At 45.5% G+C, this 19,129-nt stretch overlaps 1 protein-coding gene across 6 annotated transcripts in view; it reads left to right on the top strand.

Moving 5' to 3' along the window:
- The first annotated feature begins 783 nt into the window (after positions 1-783).
- fgfr2 (fibroblast growth factor receptor 2) overlaps positions 784-19,129 on the top strand; it is a 39,093-nt gene continuing 20,747 nt past the window's right edge. For 3 of the 6 annotated variants that reach the window (XM_071481043.1, XM_071481045.1, XM_071481044.1), the window contains exons 1-6: positions 784-1,403; positions 3,645-3,900; positions 11,338-11,595; positions 11,935-12,009; positions 16,416-16,585; positions 18,516-18,639. In XM_071481043.1, coding sequence (XP_071337144.1) covers positions 3,720-3,900; positions 11,338-11,595; positions 11,935-12,009; positions 16,416-16,585; positions 18,516-18,639 — 808 coding nt within the window. In that variant the 5' untranslated portion in view covers positions 784-1,403; positions 3,645-3,719. The remainder of the gene's footprint in view (positions 1,404-3,644; positions 3,901-11,337; positions 11,596-11,934; positions 12,010-16,415; positions 16,586-18,515; positions 18,640-19,129) is intronic. The other 3 variants (XM_071481042.1, XM_071481046.1, XM_071481048.1) reach the window with 3 other exon arrangements.

Raw genomic sequence — 19,129 nt, 5'->3', positions numbered from 1 at the left:
ATGCAAAGTTTATTCCCCGTAATCTAAAGCCACCACTCCACAGTGAATAAATGACAGTAAACGCTGTGTTTATTTTCATTCTGCTCCAAAACCATGCCATAAAACAGATTGTTGATCTCTTTATTACGCTGCCGATGTGTTCATTTTAGATAAGACAGACCTCACTCACCATCTGACGTCCTTACAGAAGTGAACGGCAGATGAGTAGTTGGTGGATTTGCCAAAGTCTCCTTCAGCAGGACACAGGCCTGACTGGCTCTCATTGTTTCGGGTTGATGTCTCAACCCTCACGCAGCGTCTCAGCGGTGGAGAGAAATGAGGACTTTTACTCCAACACTTTACTTAAGAACAGTGCAGATGTGCTTTTACTTGACGTGACCATTTCCATTCTGTGCTACTTTCTACTTCATCTCCACTACATTTATCTGACAACCACATATTATAACACCACTCGCTTCTAATGCCTTTAACTAATTTGCTGAGTATTTTGGACTTTAAAATCATATTTAGATACTGATGCTGTGTTCTTTATTCTTGAAATTTTCTAAATGTGCATCTCTGCGTGCTCGTCTGCCAGTGAGCCTCCGCCCGCCTCGGCCACTGAGCGGCGTCGTTACCGCGGCCCGACAGCTCCGGAGCGGAGCGGGGGCCTCGCAGCGCAGCGCAGCGCAGGCAGCGCTGCAGTTTGCAGGAAGCGGCTCGAATTACACTGGGGGTGCAAGAGGAGGGAGGGAGGGGGGGGGGGGGGGTGACACCCACTGGAGTGAAGGAGGAGGGCAGTGTGTGGAGACGTAAGGAGGAGAAAAAACCTAGTAAACCTGACAAAGCGTCTGAGAAACAGTGCGAGGACTGTCCGCGGAAGAAGACGAGGAGACGCGAAAGACGCTCTTTTCCGCAGGGGAACGCACGGTGATGGATTTTATGACATTTCGCACCGGACAACTACTCCCCTGTACAGTTTAACCCCCCCGATCTACCTCTTTGGTGGCTGCAAACTTTCTCTTTAGTTGACAAGTGCGCTGCTCGGGAACACTGGGCATGTTTTGCGCCCGAGAAGTAACTTGGTGACGGGGAGGAAAGTTTCGGAGGGGGGGGGGGACAGCAGTATGGTTTTCCGAGCAGTTTTCGAAGGATAACGCGTGTAAAGTCGGATTTCTTTGCATGGCACTGGACTACACTGCCCCTCCAGTTTGGAATATATCCTCTGATCTGACTCGATGCCGGCTGATTGTGGAATAGTAAGCTGAAAAAAAGGCAGCGCCTCGCAGATTTTTTTTTTTTTTTTTTTTTTTTTGGTGCATTGTGGAGTTGGAGACATTCCTCCCTCTGGATTCAGCTCATGCTCTCTCCTCCCTTATCTGTGCATGCCAAAACAGAGATCTCCGCGATTTTAGTCCTCCCTGGTAAGTATTTTCTGTTTACGATAAAGCTCAGCTGGGAAAAGTCGAAAGCTTCCCCAGCACCTCATCTGTCAGGCTTTCTGCTGTCATGACAAACGGGCTACGTGGTGGGAGAAAAGCTTTACGCTTTTGGGTTCGCACAAAGTTTTTTCTTACGCTCGCATGACGACGTGAGAACAGTTCGACTATTTATAGATAATTTACAGAGTCTCCAAGAATCCCTTGTGGGGACTTTTCATAAGTCTGTTAAAAAAAAAAAAAAACCAAAACAAAACTGCAAAGTTCTCCATAAAGTTAGTCCTTAGAGGTTTTCTTAAATGTCATCCAACAAAAACACATTGTGCTTAATTTACATATTGTTTTCTATCTATCCTTCATCATTAGATATGGTTAAGTTAGTGGGATATATCCTTGTTTAGTTTAGGAATCGTACAGCAGCTCGCCTCATCACTCCAGGACCCATTAACAAGTGTCCTGGTTATTTATTACTTTGCTTAATTTTCTACATTGCTTTTACGGTGCCAATTATCCTGTGACCGCAGTTGTTTTTTCACTGCTTGGTGCCGGAGCCCTAAATCACTGAGCGGCTCCAAATGAGCCCCCATTGTGGAAAAGCCAACTGATTTGAATTTCAATAGGAATTCAATCATTGCCAAGAAATTTCATTCAAAGGCCGGGTTTAAATGAAGGCTGCGGTCATGTATGGAGCAAGGTCCCTCATGTGTCCTGATGTCATGTCAGCAACACGGTAAACGAACAAGTTTAGTGTCGAAGATGGGATTCTTTCAGCTCTCTAAACCGTTTCTCCTTAGTTTTGTGTTTTTTTAGATTTTATTCTGGTCTTTATCGGTGTATTTTTCTTCGTTTCACCCTTCGGTTGTTTAAATGTGCTTATATTTGATACCTGTGGAATAAGCCGATATTTTATTTTTTTTATTGTGCTGCAGACATAACACACTTAAAAAAAATGATGTAAAACGAGTGGAGATTTCTGGGTTTTTTTTTTTATAGACCGCGCTAATCCCACAGGCTGATTGGTGCATTGAATGGTTTACAATTCATGAATCATTCATATGTCTGTGCTGTCACGACGCTGATTTAGTCCCCTTCACTGTAAAAATCAAACCTGTGCGTTTCTCTAATAAAGTTAGGACGTCGGGATTCAGCCGTGGGTTCACCCGGGCATCATGCGCGCGTCCACCGGCTGTGTCCCGTGTCGCTCCCGTGGGGAGAATCAAAAGAAATTCGGGACGTGCTCGTTTCTCGGCTTCACCCTCTAAAAGTCAAATTACATGTGTCTTTGCGGGTAAAACCAATCGATACGTCCAGCTGGAGCAGAAGGGGCGCATGGAAGCGTGACTTCGCCAAACCTCCAGAGACGCTCCGGCGCGGTTGAACCGCAGATGTCAAGCTAAACAGATCGGTGCGTGTTTGTGTGTCCCGATACTGCAATATTGCGTTTCAATTTGAGCCTCATTGGTCTCATAATCAAGTCACGAAAATGCAATAAAAGCCCCGGACGAATTCAATTAACACGGCTGCAGCAGCGCCGGCAACAGGTTTGACGCATCTGTTGCGCCCGGGAATGAATGATGTCCAACTCAACGAAATAGGTGCCACAATTGGCTGATCTGTTGTCTGTGCTGTTGGTTCGTGACTCATCAGTGAAGAATAGAGTTTATCATTAATTTGAAGGGAAAGAAAGGAAGCACAGTGGTAAAATGATGCACGAAATTATGTTATATTCGTGTGAAATTACATTAGAATAAAGATGGAATAAGTCTGATCTTGCAGTTGTGTGACTCAGGAGGACATCAGACTGGTTAGACTGTGACTGTTAGGCCTCACAGCTAGAATGTGTATGAATTGGTTTCTATGAAACATATTTCAATGCACATAATTACAGATTTGAAGTAAAGGTGGATGCAGGGTGGCTGTGTGTTGACTGCTGGTGCCTCACAGCTTCGGTATGTCTGTGGCATGGCTTGTTTGACAGCATTTTGAAAGACTGTCTGCGTTGCTTTCTATTCTATTTTCTGTCTTGCCTTGTCAAAAATAAGGTCAAGGGGGAAAATAGTGCAGAAACAAGTTCTTTGAAAGTAGAATAATTATCCCACACTGATGAATTGTCTTTTTTTCCCCCTCTTCTCTTGCCTCTGTTCACGTTTCTGTCCACCTTCTTCACTCATCACTCCGCCACCACCTTCCTTTCCTCTTTTTGTCTCTCTGTCTTTTACCTCTCAGCCCAGGTGATTGGGTGAATTCCAGTGAGTGACAGGCCGACCCGGCTGCAGTTGATGGTTGGGCGGACCCCCTCAGATGGGATCAGTGTCCAGGGGGAGGTGGAGAAGGGGGGTATGGGGAGCGCTAGCCCCCACTAACGGGATGGCCTCGTGGGCCTGGCTGCTGGCCGCTGTCCTGCTGTCCCTGCTGACCGTCAGCGTGGCCCGGCCACCCCTGACCGCCACCAAGGAGGAGGAGGCCACTCTGGAACCTGAAGGTAAGCAGCAGGGGGACGGGAAGAAGCAGAAAGGAAGAGCCTGGGAGGTGGAGTGGGGGGGGGGGGGGGGGGCACCATTTGCTGGGCTTGTTTTTAAAGAGCAGGTGTGGGACTGTCAAGTTTGTTTACTTCCTTAAACCTGACTTTTGTATCCTTTCTTTAGAGTCGTTGTCTTTAACTAACTCAACGTCAGTGGATAAAGATCCACAACGGACCTCCTGCTAAATGAGGAATATTTAGATTTCTACAGTTACCCGTCACCAGTTAGCAGTTACAATTACCTATTTAAAGATAGATCGATAACAAAATAACATGGGAATGAATTTTATAGATTTGAAGTTTCACTGTTTTCACCATTTCTTTTACACCTACAAGTTAGTATTTGAACTTTTTTGCAGACAAAACCAGGATTTAGAGCCCCTCTGAACATTTAAACTTCAGTCTAAATACAACAAGCAGCCTAGAAAGAAAGGAGTTGATGTAAGATTTCTGGGGATGATTACAATAAATAAACAGAAGGAAACAACTAACCTTGGCATGGCGAGCCTTTGTTTTCCTCACTGTGAGGCGTGTGATTCACACCTTTTTTGTTTCATTTCTCTTTTCTGATGTCTGTGGTATTTTGGGTAGACTTGAGTGTTAACGGCAGGTTTGTGGCCCCATGTGAGAGGGCAAGAGGGAGTTGCAGAGGAGGGTGGGACAGCATTTTTCTAATGCCCTGTTTGCCTGCAAAGAAGCACAAAGTAGAAAAGAGGAGAAATTAAGATACAGAGTTTTGCTTGGTTCTTCGAGTCACAACAGCCTACGCTCCATTTTCACAAGTTTGTGAATGAAAATATTTTAAAGTTGTATTTTTTAATTGGCAAAACAATTCACTTTTGAGAAATCTTTTAGTTTTTTCTTTTCTTTTGAGGCCTCTCTATTTAGTGTCTCCAGTCTCGTAGTCTGGTCAGAGACGAGCTAATTAGAGTTGTTGTGATGGATGGTAACTCGCATTCCGAAGCCTTTTGTTCCTGGGCTTTAATCAGCATACTAATTGTAAGTTAGGCCAACAACAGAGCATCACTTTTTTAAGCCACCTCCCCCCTCTCCCTCTGTCTCTACTCACACACGTACACACACTCTGCACCTTGTCTTGCCCTTTGCCCTAGGGTCAGGTATCATTGTTACCTACATTGATGAGAGGCTGCCTGAGCTCTCCTCTCTGGTTGTTGTTTTTGTTGTTCTGTCTCAGACTGTTTGGCTCCAAGCCGGTGTGTTCACGGCCCCGTGTGGCCCAGATGCTGCGCTGCATGGCCACAGAGAGAGCGAGAAGGAGACAAAGCAGAGTTATACAATCCTCCAGGAAAGTTCTAAGAGGATTTGTGCATATTTGACTTCTCCTTTAGATGGAGAGATTACAGAGCACCGGGCAGCGGTGAAGTCATGTGACTGGAGATTAAATGGCTAGACCTGGGGGTCACATGATGAAGGATCAACAGGGCACAGAGAACCTGGCCTGCTTGTCTGATCCTGAATCAGTGAATCAGTTTCCCTGCTGCACATGGCAAACAGTTTTTTTTTTCTTACTGCAGCTGTGTGTGATTGAATCAGTGTGTCCACAGCTCCAGCTTCTGTTCACTACTCCTGTTGGGCTGCACTGGTGTCACCTGTAGGGCATAGATATTTAGAGAGACAGACTGGTCGGACCCACCCTCTCTGTCATAATAACACCCCCCCACAGAGATGTTTAGGATTTCCACCCCCCTGCAGCCCCCTCTGCCCTGCAGCCCCGGTCATGTCGATGCCTGTGTGTGTGGGAGCAGTAATTGCTGTAGATTCATCAGATTGTATATCAGTGTTGTCTCTATAGAGCCCACGCCTGCACCCCTGGTGGCCTTGCTAGTTTGTTTACCTGTGGCTGCTGTAACAGTAGAAGTGGAGCGAGCGCACTGGTTAAGGCCTCCACAACAGGCCTATTGTTGTCTCTGTAGCCACTTCAGTATCTATGGGAGTGTTTACCTTGTCCAGGCGCTCTCCATTTCCACAGTGATTAAAATACTCTGACTGAGCTGATAACAATGGCACCAAACACAGGAGGTGTGTATGTATGTGTGTGTGTGTGTGTGTGTTTTTAACATTGGTATTCTCTTCTCTGCGGTCTGTGTAGGCCTCTCTTTGCATACAGTGTAATGTGGAATAATTGTGGCACCAGGCACACTGGAACGCAGGCTGGATGTGAGTGCTGCTGACAAAAGTCAGCTCATGGTTTGGCTGTACTTTCCTGTGAATCCCTGCCAGGCTCTGTCCTCCACAAAAGAGCTCTGATCAGCATTGTGGCAGAAACTTCAAAATACTTAAATAAATAAAGGCTACATTCTGTATTAAGGATGAGTCTTTCATGTTCAGACAGAGACTGGAAAAGGACGGCTGCTTGTCAGCGAAAGACGTGTTTTGTTTCTTGAAGACTTTCTGGGCACAGTAGGAATTTATTTGCTCTCTTGGCACATTTGAATACTTCGTTTCCATCTCTACGCTGTGCCTTATTTAACAGTATACATAGTCACCTTATGTTAAACTGACTGTTAATTTTATTAGCAGTTACAATGATAGTTTTCAGTAAACTGTTGGTAGTTGTATGTCAGTGCGTGTTTCTGTGTGTGAAGGTGGGAATGTCTACCTTTCTGGGCTATCTACACAGTAGGAGTACAGCTGTAAAGTGTAAAAGTGTCAGCTTGCCAGTTAATGACATTGAGTGTGTGTGTCTGTGTGTGCGACTGTGGCGATGGCAATGGAAGTGAACTCTAAACAAATGCAGTGTGTCGGCCGGTAGTGTGGCCAGGGGGCAGTTGGCCTGAATATATGGCCTTCACACAATGACTTTTATTAGCCTGCCTTTGGCTGGTGTTAATGTAGAAGGTTTGAGTGTGTTAGTGGCTGTGTGTGTGTGTGTGTGTGTGAGTGGACTGTTATTTGTCTTGGCTGTTGTTCCAGAAAATACCTTGTCACTCTACCGCTCAATCTCACACCTGTCTGATAAGAGGTGAGGAAGAGCTGCTACCTGTGCGAGCTTGTGCCTCAGGTCTCTGGCAGGAGGCAGAGAGGGATCTGAGCCAGCAGGGGCAGAACACAGGAAAATAAAATATTTAGCTACTAGTCTCTGATGCAAAAATATTGACGCAATGTCCTAATCTAAGTAAAAAAATACAGTAAAAAATACTGTATATAGGAATCTCTTTCAAATTATTTGAACCTGCAGATTTGTTACCATTTTCAGTCAGGATAAAATAAGTCATTTGCACCTAGTGTGATTTGTTGATAGATCTGAAAGGTCACTGATTTGATCCCTGCATCAGCCTTACATCTGCTTGGATGTGTTTTTTGTACCTGGCACCGAGCCTCCTGCCTGCTCACTTTTCTGCCACTCAGACAATGAGTCTGTCAGTTGATCATTAAACCGAATCCCTTTGAGTTTTGGGCTGTTGGTTGAAGAAAACAATACATTTGAAGACGACCCCTGAGCCCTGAGGTCGTTTTTTGACAACCCTTAGTCTAAGTGATTCATTAAAAAAATAACTGGCAAATCAATCTATAATGAAAACAATCTGTAGTTGTATAGTTAATGTAAACATCCATCTGATTCTACATTCAAGATGAATCTCTTGAGGCCAGAGCAAAGTAGAAGCAGCCTCTGCTCCAAAGGTCACGAGAGCTTCAACCTAAAAAGGTTTTGGGAGATAAGAGGGAGCCAGTGGGTTAAAGGGGTCGGCTGGGGTGCAGGGAATGCCTTGATTTGGGGTGAAGGGGTGGGTGCACTGGAGGGCTGTTGCCATGGACGCCAGCAGAAGCCAGTTCATAGAGCTGCCCCTTTGTCAGGATAAAAAAAAAAAAAAAAAAAAAAAAAGCCAAGAAGGGATTTAAATGTGAAAGGACATGAGAAAAGAGGGAGAGACAAAAAAGGGGAGAGAAGTCATGAGATTTGTGGAGGACGTGAGGAGGATACAGAGAAAAGAGGAGAGGCAAAAAGGAGGGAGAAGAAGGGCAGCAGAGATAGTGTGATTTGGCAGAGTGTGTTTGTGTGTGTGTGTGTGTGTGTGTGTCTGTTGGAGTACCTCTGAGGTGGCAGTCATTACATTTAGTCCACCTATCCCGTCGTGCAGAATGTGACAGGGAGGAGATGGCAGAATAGACTTGCAGCCATGTGCACCTCTCCGCAGAATTAAACTCATAAGATCATTTACGTAAGAAGGACTTCAGGGCTATCATACACTCCGTCCTCGCCACTCTGCCAACGGCGCTGCTTGGTTCTTGCCGATTTGACAGAGAGACAGACGTCAAGGAGACATTAGTGAGAATTGCTGCATTTTGCTGCAGACTCTAAGGCTGCGAGACTAATTATTGCCAGACAGGACAGTGTGAATGAGGACGGAGAGATAGCGAGGAGTGGACAGCCTCAATCTATCACACCTGATAGACACTTGTAATAGCTGTCAGAGAAGAAGAGAGAGATGGGTTTTGAAATGGAGATGTGCTTCAGGAGGAGAGAGGCAAAAGGATAGTGATGAAGGAGGGAGGGAAGAGGAGAAAGCTGGTCGGTTGAAATTGAGCAAAAGTGTGTGTGTGTGTGTGTGTGTGTGTGAGAGAGAGAGAGATAGAGAGACTCCCGCCCCCTTCTGTGGTGCAGAGGGGGATGAAACTTTGCAGAGATGAAAAATCTGCAGTGAAGTGTTTCAACTCTTCAACTCAGCATGCATCCCTGGACTCCTGTAAACTCTTTTCAAGTAGAGTAAGTTGTGTGTGAGTGTGTGTCTGTGTCTGTATCTCCAGGTGTGCATGTGCAACACATACATTTATTAAGGTGTAACTCCATATGTGTATTTTCTGTATTTTGTGTGTGTGTGTGTGTGTGTGTGTGAGACACAGGTTCCCATGAACAATCAGGCCTGCTGGAGGTGTCAACAGGTTTGGGAGGGGTCAGGGTTAGGTCAGCAGGGTGAGAGCAGGGGGTGGGGGTGTGTGGGAAGGGGGAAGAAGAGGGCAAAGCGGATGGGGAGGTGAAAGAGGGAAATGAAGGAGCAGCCGCAGCAGGAGGAGGAGTTGACGTAGGAGAACAGATGGACACAGCAGAGATAAGAAAATGATGAAGGCAGAACTAACACGTCCATGCTTTCTTTAATCAGGTTCACCATTTGGAGAGAGTCCTCTCCTGTTTCTTCCTTTCCTTTCCTTTTCCTCCCCCCTTTCTCTTATTTTGTATTTTCCCTCCTCCAGTCTCTCCTTCCTCCTCAGACTTCTCCTTGTAATGCGCGAGTATCATCTTTCTATGAAGCACCTCAGTGCCTTCGATGCGCTGAAAGACAGTGCAGCCTGTGTGTGTGTGTGTGTGTGTGTGTGTGTATATGTACGTTCCAGGTGTTGTGTTGCTTCGTCAGCCTCATTCAGGGGCCCCCTATATTAAACTGAAGTTGTCCATACCTGCTGGCTTCCCAGCAGATACCCACACTGCTTTGTGTCCTGCTAGTTACGACATCTCTTAATCTCTGAAATCCTAAATTAAACAATAAAAGAAAAGCTGGAGCCAGTAATAATGTCAAAGCAAAGGCCTCTGGTGCGGAAAACCACGTCATAAACTGTAGGGGAGACAGCTCCCATCAGTCAACACAGGAGCTCCACCTCTTATCAGACCACACACTCAGTCCTGGGTGGTGAGGGAGGGGTTAATTATTTCTGGATTGAAGGAAAGAGAGAGAGAGACAGAGAGAAAGGACAATACAGGAACTGTACCTGTGTGTGTCTTCTTGCCCAGGGGGAATGTTTTAGAGGCTTGCACACATGCCTCAACTGCTGGCTGGTGGCGGAATGACTTTCCCTTCCTGTTGAAGCCAGTGTGTATGTAGACTTTACATTTATTACACGCACACACGGGGCAGCACCACATAATGGGGGTGGGATGTTGTTGAGAAGCTGCATTGAGGTACAGGAAAGGCTGGGAGTGCCTCTGCCTCTGTAATTACACATATCAGCCTTCAGCCAAACGCTCCATGTATACCTTCATCACTTATGCTTTTCCACTGGTGCTGTTTTTCCTCCCCAAATCTTTTTAATCCCTCTCTTATTTTGACCCTTTCCATCAAACACACACACACATGCACACACGGAGTTTCGGACATTTTTGTACTGTAATAAGAGGAAGACTTGGAAATCCTTCCATTTTTTTTCTCACAGCGAATGTTTGCAAAACGTGTTGAGATCTGTCTACGTTTCAGATGAGTGAATGTACACATTTGTGTTGTGTGTGTGTGTGTGTGTGTGTGTGTGTGTGCCTCAGGGTGACTGGAATTGGCTTTGGTATATATGGCAGAAGCCAGCTTGTATTTCAGGCAGGTTTTCCCCTTTTTGCTCAACATCCAGTCACAGTCTAGGGTTTGTATGGTTATGGATGAAATCCGTCCTGATGTAGAAGTGCAGTCTCAGCTATGGACATTCAAAATTCCCTTTTGTACATTGGAGATTCACCTCTTTCTCTCTGTGCTGTTGTACAAGTCAGAGGACAGGGTGTACACACATGCACTCACAGGCTGACTTGGATTTTCTCCCAGAAGTGAAGGTTTTATGCACTTTGGAGTCTAGCGGAGTTTCTTGCTCTCTGCCTTGGAGAGCAGATCCTGTGCCGGGGTTGTAGCTCCTCCATAGCCATGTTATGAAAGAAAATGAAGACGAGAGAGATGGAAAACAGAAGAGTCAGGCTACAGACAGGTCAAGGTTTTTGAAGCTTAGGCGCAGAGTCAAAAACCAGAGAGAGGCCAAAACAGAGAGCCCCCCCCCTCCTCTTCCTTCCCCCCTCCCCTGCCTGACAACTGCTTCCGTCCTGGACCTTTCTGGCTGCTTTCCTTTCTGATGGGCAGACGTGCAGGAGTTTTATTACCTTTTTTTTAGGCTGAAGAGATCTGCCTATACTGCTCCTACTCACCCACACACAACGGCTGCTTGGCACCTATGCTCAAAGGGAGGGATGGTTGTGGGGAGGGGGGGTTGTCTGTCAACACAGCTCGCAAAGCATCGATTATGTTTTTTTCTCCTCTACATATGCTGCTCTGGCCGTAACTGCATGCTCTGAATCTATAAGCACCAATCACACTGCACACTGGGTAACAGAACAGTGGTATTTTCCAAGGGCTCAATTCCAAATGACTGAGTGGGAGTTTGTGGTAACAACATGTTGGTGTGACGGTTTAAAGAAATGGGCCTCCTCTTTTCTGTATTGCTCCTCCTGCATAAGTTGATTTAAGTGCATCCATTGGGGGTTATATGGTGTTTTTGTTTCTTACACTATGGCTTGTTTCTTCCTCTCCCACCTCTCTTTCCTCCTTCTTGTGCACCCTCTTCCTCCTCCAATCTGTCCTTTCCCTCCTTTACCCCCTCCCTCATTCAACCTCCCCCCCTCCATTCGCTCTGCAGAGGCATCGAACAAATACCAAATTTCTAAGCCCACGGTGTGCTCAGTGCACCCAGGGGAGGTGTTGAAGCTGAGCTGCCCTCTGCCAGTGACGGGGACCATCACCTGGACCAAAGATGGCAGCTCTCTGGGCACCAACAACCGCACGCTGATAGAGCAGGAGGTGCTGCAGATCCGTGATGCCACGCCCAAGGATTCGGGCCTGTACGCCTGCACCAGCGTGGGCAAAGACACGGTCTGCTTCATAGTGAATGTCACAGGTGAGTCAGGGATGAGATAGGGCAGAACAGGTCAGGATGGGACAGGGAGTTTGGAATTGTAGTGTTGTATCCAGGAATTGGCCATGGAGCAGATATGGTTAGGGATGAACATCCTGAATTTTTTACTTTCTGAAGGTCTAGTGTGTGGGTGTGTGTGTGTACAATTACAGTAGCATGTGACCAGATCAAAAAAATGGCGCTACTCTTGCGTACAAATCTGTGTGTGCAAATTTGTGAGAACACGACAGCATAAAAATTTCTGCATGCAATACTGTATGTGTGTGTATCTCGTGTGCATGTGTGTAAGTGCGGCAGTAACTCAGTGGTTACTCTGTGCAGATGCCATCTCGTCGGGGGATGATGAGGACGATACAGAGCGATCAGAGGACTCTGGGGCGGACGGAGAGCAGATAAGTGAGTATGGGAGGAACAAAAGGAGGGATGAATGAGTTGTGATGCGCTATCCTTCCTCACCAACTCCCATAGATTAGGCACCCTTGAGCGAAGCCACACAGTGTAAACAAACTTGTGCACCTTTCATTTTATGTGGTGTTCCAGTTGCTTTATACATTATCCTATGATGCTATGAAACAATGCATACAGTTTCTGATATATAGGATTTCAGTGAATGCAGCAGAGGTATCGTGATGCACATTTTGGACATGGCAAAAAGTTTAAAAAATCAACATTTTAAGGCAGCGTATCTCTAGCATATCTGTTTTAAGCCATGTCCTTGTCTAAAAAAATAATGAACAGCGCTTAGCAGCATGTCAGAACTTAATAGCCAAACACTTACAAAGCCTTAATCCCTCGGCGAAATAATCTACTTAGCTTTGTCAGTGGTTATTAGCCCAGTTCAGACTGTGACTGTGTGTTTATGATTAAGGCAGGAGAGAGTGAATAGTCTCTATTCTTTCAGAATCAGGAGGAGACGGCTTTTAGGGACGCCGAAATTCATATCAGCTCTGCCCTGGACCCACAGCTCTGCCATTCTATACCTTAGCATACCTGTCTAGGCCTATACTGTGAGACTGTGGAGCGTGTGCTGCATAGTGTGTGTGTGTCTCCCAGGCTACATGCTCCAGGGAATACAGGGATTCCTGACATTCCTTCAGCTAGTGTCTCTCAGGTAGTCAGGCCTCATGGAGCTAACCAGCCAGTCAGTCAGCTGGACTCATCCATTATGAAAGACGTCCATCTGGACCCAGTTACCCACCTGATGGGCCTCTGTGTGTGTGTGTGTGTGTGTGTGTGAGAGAGAGAGAGAGAGAGAGTTAGAGAGAGAGAGAAAGTGTTACCCTAGTTTGTCTATGCGTTGGGGTGGTAGTGTGTTTATGTAGCCACGTGCACACATGCATGTGTTCACGTACACATACACTCACAAAAAGGGGGCTGAAGTGAAGCTGAGGGCTTCCACATCTTGTTAAAATTCTCCACACGCATTGCGTCTCACCGTGAGTCCTCCTCCTCCACTTTTGGGCTGACTGTAATTGCCTGAAATCCATTAAATATGGGGGGAGAGAGAGGAACTCAGCAAGAGGAAAAAATGGGGGAGAGGGAAAAGATCCAGTCATTCTGGTGGTAATAAGCTGTTGGGAAACAAAGGGAAAGTTGTTCTGGCTGTACAGTCGCATTTTCTCACTGTGTGTATTTCTGAAAATTCAAAACCATAATTATTATTAAAAGAAATGGGGTAGACAAGGAGAAGGGAAAGAGGCAGGAGGAGGAGGGGAGGCTTGTTGGATCAGCACCAGCACTTCTCTGTGCATGGCGTGGAGCCTTGGCCCCGGGCCGAGGACTGGAGCGAGGGAAGGAGGAGGGTGCATGTAGGCGTGGGAGGGAATGCGAGCGGAGAGTGCGGGGTGTAGCTTTATATTTGTGGCTTTTTTTTTTTTTTTCTGGATCAGTCAGAATGGGCCGGGCATCAGGCCCAGAGCATTTTGATTTGACTTTGTGTAGAAGAGTGAACAACATAAATGGGTGAAAAAAGTTGAAAAAGGGAGAGAGTCCAGAGTGTTTGTCCATCGTCAGCAGTGGGTGGTGTTATTGGAGGAGACATGGAAGAGCCTCTACAGGGATCTGCGAGGGAAGCTGTGTTTAGGGGAAGGGTGAGGGTGGGTAGGTGGAGGGGGGTAGTGCTGATGTCATGATGAAGAGCCACGTGGAGGTTTGCGTTCTGCGTTTAGTTCTCTTGTTGTTAAAAAGTCTGTGTTCTGTTGACTCATTGTTCTCAACATCGCCCTTCATCGTTAGTGTGCCTCAGCTTTTGTTAAAGCTGCACCAGCATCATTAAAGTTATGACTAAAAGTTAAGCCTCAAACATAAAGCATTGCAGTTAAAACTCTCGTGCCTTCACCGAAGTCCTGTTACCTGTTGTTATAACTATGCAAGTATAAAAATCTATTTGAAAAATAAACTGTAATTGGGGCCTTCAGTGTTCAACTTTAAGATGAATATTATGGCCACTGTTGGAAAAGAAATAAGAGATTGCTAAAATTAAATCACAATATTTTGAAAAAAAGTATAAAGAACAGTTGTAAATTTATGAGAAAAATATTATAGCATGAGAATGAATACTTTCTAGAAAACATCAACATTTTTAGGACATAAAGTTGTAAGGTTACAAGAAAGAAAGTCAAGACAGTCTGAATAAAGTCATAACACTATCTAAAAAGTTTTGACAAAAAAAAGACATATTCTAAAGGCATTGAAAACCTATTTACTAAATCAGCTTCTTACAGTGGGTAATGGGGTCTTATATGAACCAGAGAGATTTCAATGTTTTTATTTTGTCTGAGTTTAGTTTTATTTGTTTGAAAAGGGGGTGGGGGTTAAATGGAAGAGAAATAAGTTGATGTCACACATTTCTCTAAACCAATCAGGATTTACCTCCACTTGATTCAGAATCTGATTATAGCTATGGCGTTGTTTGCTTATGTTGCAGGACCATAAACACTCCATTATCATAGCTCCACTGTTCAAAGATCAGATCATGCATCTCCAAATCTGGTGACTTTTTTGGATTGGATTAAAAATGCACTGTTTCAAGAGGACCGATGCAAAATCTTACATTGTTTCCACAACAGTAGCTCTAATAATTGCTCAAAGTTGCCTTGCTAAGTTTGCAAAGATAAATAGTAAAGAGGAGGATATCACTGCTTAACTAGAAATCATTTCAACAATGAAAAAATACTTTGGGACTCTGGTGGATTTAGCTCTCCAGAGGAACTTAGAGAAAAAATCTTGACTCATAGCACAGGGGTTAGATAACCTCAGCTCACCCCAGGCCAGCTTAGGATAAACAGCCGTGAGTGGGGATCCGGATGCACGGGGCTTTGGGGGTGGCGGGGGTTCCTGGAGGTCACAGCAGTTGGGCCAGTGAGAGTTTGGCTTCATCTGGAGAGAGGTCTGAGGGTCGTCTCGTTTGAAGTGCTGCCCCTCCGGACCGAGAGCATGGGAAACAGCACTGCTCACCTTTCATGTCCCAGCCTCATCCTTCGACCTGGGTGCCAGTTTGGGGTCAGAGGTCGTTTCGGAGAGACAGACTCACGACGAACCAGTCTCCACCTAATCTGCCTCTGTCTGAACAGATGGAGTGATGACAGGGAGAGAGTGAATGGAGAGAAATGGAGGGGACTAAGAGGTGAAGAAGCAGGAAGAGAAGCGCAGATAGTGAGAGTGAGGGAGAAGAAGAAAGGGGGGGATGGCTAATTATAGTTTAAGTACTTTACGTATGCATCCATTCAGGAAGGAAGAGCACTGTTTACTGACTTTACCATCCAAGTATGCACCACTTGTCCGGTTGTGCGCTCCAGAGAAAATGATGGGAGGTGACTAATAGTATGCAGATTGGACAGGCTGGAAAGAGAGTTGGGGTAGGGCACTTAAAGCAAATATTCTCCTGGGACATAAACTTATGTTTGAGAGTTGTACTAAAGTCAGTTGTGGTCTTATCAGTGGGTATTCCCTGTGTTGCTTGTACTCGTGCTATACACAGAGAAAGTGATGGTGTGGGAGACCGTTTGGGTTGTTGTTTGACTTTGAGTTTCTCTTCCCCTCTGAGCCCCATCTGCTTAGGCAATCACACTCCCAGGTGCAGAGTGAAAGGGCGGGTGGGGGGCTCGGAAGAAAATCCAGCTGACTGAGACTCAGAAATTGGGAGAAAAAGAGGGAACCAGGGAATGGACAAAACACAAGGATGGTGATTTCAGTAGGAGAAGTGGTAACATTTTGGCGTTGATAAAGCAGGAAGTAAGTCTATGCTGACAACTCTGGAATCGTTTGTTAAACGTGACATTCATTTTCTCCCCTGACGGCACATAATTATTTTCCAAGGGTGATAAGCATCCCTGGCCCTGCCGTCCATATCTAGCCAAGTGACAGACAGATAAACAGGAGAGCTATGGTAATTGGAGGAAGTGGAGGGGGAAAAAAAGCTGCTAAGTGGAATGAGATGAAATTGAATGTGATGGTCTAGTTACCCTCTTGGCAACGCCCAGGCATATTCTCCCCTTAGAGCTGATGTTTTTCCCCCCTCTGCAACACCCCGCTGAGCCTACAGGGAAAGTGTGTGTTTTTATTTAACTGTTTGAGTGTGGAGCTCTGGGTTGTGTTATACAGACGGTGGGTCAGTCAGTGCTGCTAGGGGGGAAGGGAGTGGGGGTCTCTGGGAGTGTTAAAAATGGTTCAGGTTTGGCTCCTCTGCAGTCACGCTCCCAAGTATATCTGCCTCAGCCAGTCCGAGGTCCTGAAGCCAAACTGTTGAGGCCATGATTAGGAAATCTCACCCTGACTGAACACCAACTGTTCTCTGGTTGTAGGCGCTCCGTATTGGACCTTGTCAGCAAAGATGGAGAAGAAGCTGCACGCGGTGCCAGCTGCCAACACAGTCAAGTTCCGCTGTGCTGCAGGAGGCAACCCCCGGCCCAAGATGCGCTGGCTTAAAAACAGCAGGCCTTTCCGTCAAGAGGACCGCATGGGAGGATATAAGGTAGGATAAACAGTAATGCATCACACTTTTTATTACAAATGTCATCTCACTGCCTTCTCTTCTCTTTTACTGCCTCCTGTGCTACAGCACTTCTGGCCAGATTTGTGAACGTATTTACAAGGATGTCAAGCCTCCCTCTCCCAATCCTGCTCTGACTGTCCTTTCACCCCTTTTCCACCCTTCACTGGAGAGACGGGAGAAAAGTAGACAGAGGAAACGAGGGCAAGGTTTCTGGTGTGAAATTGGAATTGCTCATCCGTGCGCCTCCTCTCACCAGGATACTTTGCAGAGCCTCTCACTGTAACTCGAAATGGTTCTTTACCCCCAACAATTAGAAACCTAAGCCCTGGACTTATGGGTTAAATGCCCCCAAACAGTAATGTATAGAGAGAGTAGGTAGCGTCAGGGTTGAAATGAGTCGAGAATGCTGAGGTAACTCAATCAGGGAGAACAGGTCCCACTGGCTTTGCTTGGAGAGTAGTGTGTGATTCTGTTGTTATGAAATGTGATTTACAAACACTGTTGCTGAGCTGGTTAAAGTTTAAACTGCAGCTTGTAACCCTATAAATGAACTCATGAAAGGAGGACCAGAGTAAAAATAACTAAAGTGGTCATCACTTTAATTTCACTTCATCTTAAATGAGTATGACTTTCTATGGATGGTGCTGTGGTTCCAACAAAAAAAACCTTGTGAAATCTCTCAACCACGTCCCAACAGTCTTGACGGAGTTGATTTATATGTGCTGAAAATACCTGATTCTGTATGTCATGGGAAAGTAAAGCTAGTGTGGTTATATTTTATTTCTTCTTTGTATAAAAACAGCTACAACAAGTCTGAATATGAAGAATTCCTCCCCCATGACGGAGTGTATTTGGATTGCACTTATTTTGCCTGAATTCCTCTCTTTGTCCCTCAAAACAAGCAGCATTTACTGTATATGCTAGAGGAGTGCTGATAGAGTGGAAAGAGTTTAAACAGACAGCTATGAAATTCACTTATGAAAAGATCCAGTGATGCTGAACGAGTCTGAGGCTCCTGGTTAATGCTTGACAGTTTATGAGGAAACACATCTCCCTGCCAGGAAAGTTTAGGAGCAGATTATGTTGATGTAGCCGCTAATGTCGCTTCCCTTTTGCTTTCAGCAGGCTCATTACAGCGCAGACAAAAAACAGCCGCGATGTGACGGAAACGATACAGTCAGGCTGTCAGATGCACTGTGGGCAGCTCATTTCTCTCTTTTTGTCAACAAATGTTGGACAAAAGCTGTACCTGAGCCCAGCCCTGTGCCATAATCTCTCCATTGTCTGAAATGTAGGCCTGTACAAGCAGTAGCTACAGTCGCTCTTCAGTCTGGAGACGGAAACACTATTGTTAGCTCACACCTGTGGATTCCACACACAGGTGAAGCTAATTTTACAAATAATTATGAATAACTGTGTGTTTGAAAGCGCTCTAGACTAGACAGGCGGGGTTTGCTGCACAAGACAACAGCGTCTTACAGAAGAATCACACAGTTCCAGGGAAGTGCACTGGGTGTATTTGTCAATTTATTTTTCCCTTTGTAAAAACTGCAACCAGCTCCACTCTATTAAACTCCCAAAACAGCTCAAAACTAACAGTTTAAGAGATGTTTGGATAATTTTCTTTCCCAGCATTTGACATTATTTGCAGGAGTAAAGAAAATATTCTGACGCTGCAGAGTCACTCTGCTGGAATCAGGCTGTCGTCAGACTCGAAATTATTTTCCAGCACACCGTGTCTCGTCTTTCACTCTCCCAACCAAATCCCCTCATGTCATTTATTTAATCATCTGTCTCACTTCCTTGTGTTTGTTAATTCCTCTGTTAAGTCCCTCACATTGCAATTCTCTGTATTTACTGGTGTGTGTGTGTGTGTGTGTTTCGCTTAACAAGAAACTCTCGTACCCAGGTGCGCTGGCAGCACTGGACCCTGATCATGGAGAGCGTGGTGCCGTCGGACAAGGGCAACTACACCTGTCTGGTGGAGAACGATTTCGGATCCATCAACCACACATACACCTTGGACGTAGTGGGTCAGTACCACGTACAAAAACACACCTGTGAGGCCAGTGAAGGAGGAGTTGGGGAATGGAGGAGGAGGGAGGTGGAGGAAAGGGGAGGCCAGCTGAAAGAGTTCTCACAGTGAGAATAGTGTGTCTGTGTGGGTGTGTGCTGTTTGATTGCCCAGGTGCGCACTGGATGCAGGTGCAGGTCAAACAGTGCTGCCAAGTGTGTGGAAGCCGAACATGCATGTGTCATCGGTTCTAACGCAGTTTTTATGAATTTATATGAAATCCTCCTTTCATGACACCATTATGTCTGTATGATGTTCACTCATAGTGTGTGTGTTTGAAACTTCTTGACGCACAATGGGTTTACCACACTAGGTTTGACAATTTTCAATCAGTATTATGTTTTACAAATCCCACCATCTTAACTCCAGGAAGGCTAGCACTTTTATTTTCCATTTCTATTTAAAGGATGATTTTACGCAAATCACAGAAATTGTTTTTCAGCTTTTTA

This window comes from Trachinotus anak, unplaced genomic scaffold (assembly GCF_046630095.1).
Source record: "Trachinotus anak isolate AG129_WGS33_773 ecotype Australia unplaced genomic scaffold, CSIRO_AGI_Tana_v1 ptg000007l, whole genome shotgun sequence".
Lineage (NCBI taxonomy): Eukaryota > Metazoa > Chordata > Actinopteri > Carangiformes > Carangidae > Trachinotus > Trachinotus anak.
Note: the sequence above shows the minus strand (reverse complement) of the source record. Positions and strands in the feature narration are given on the sequence as shown.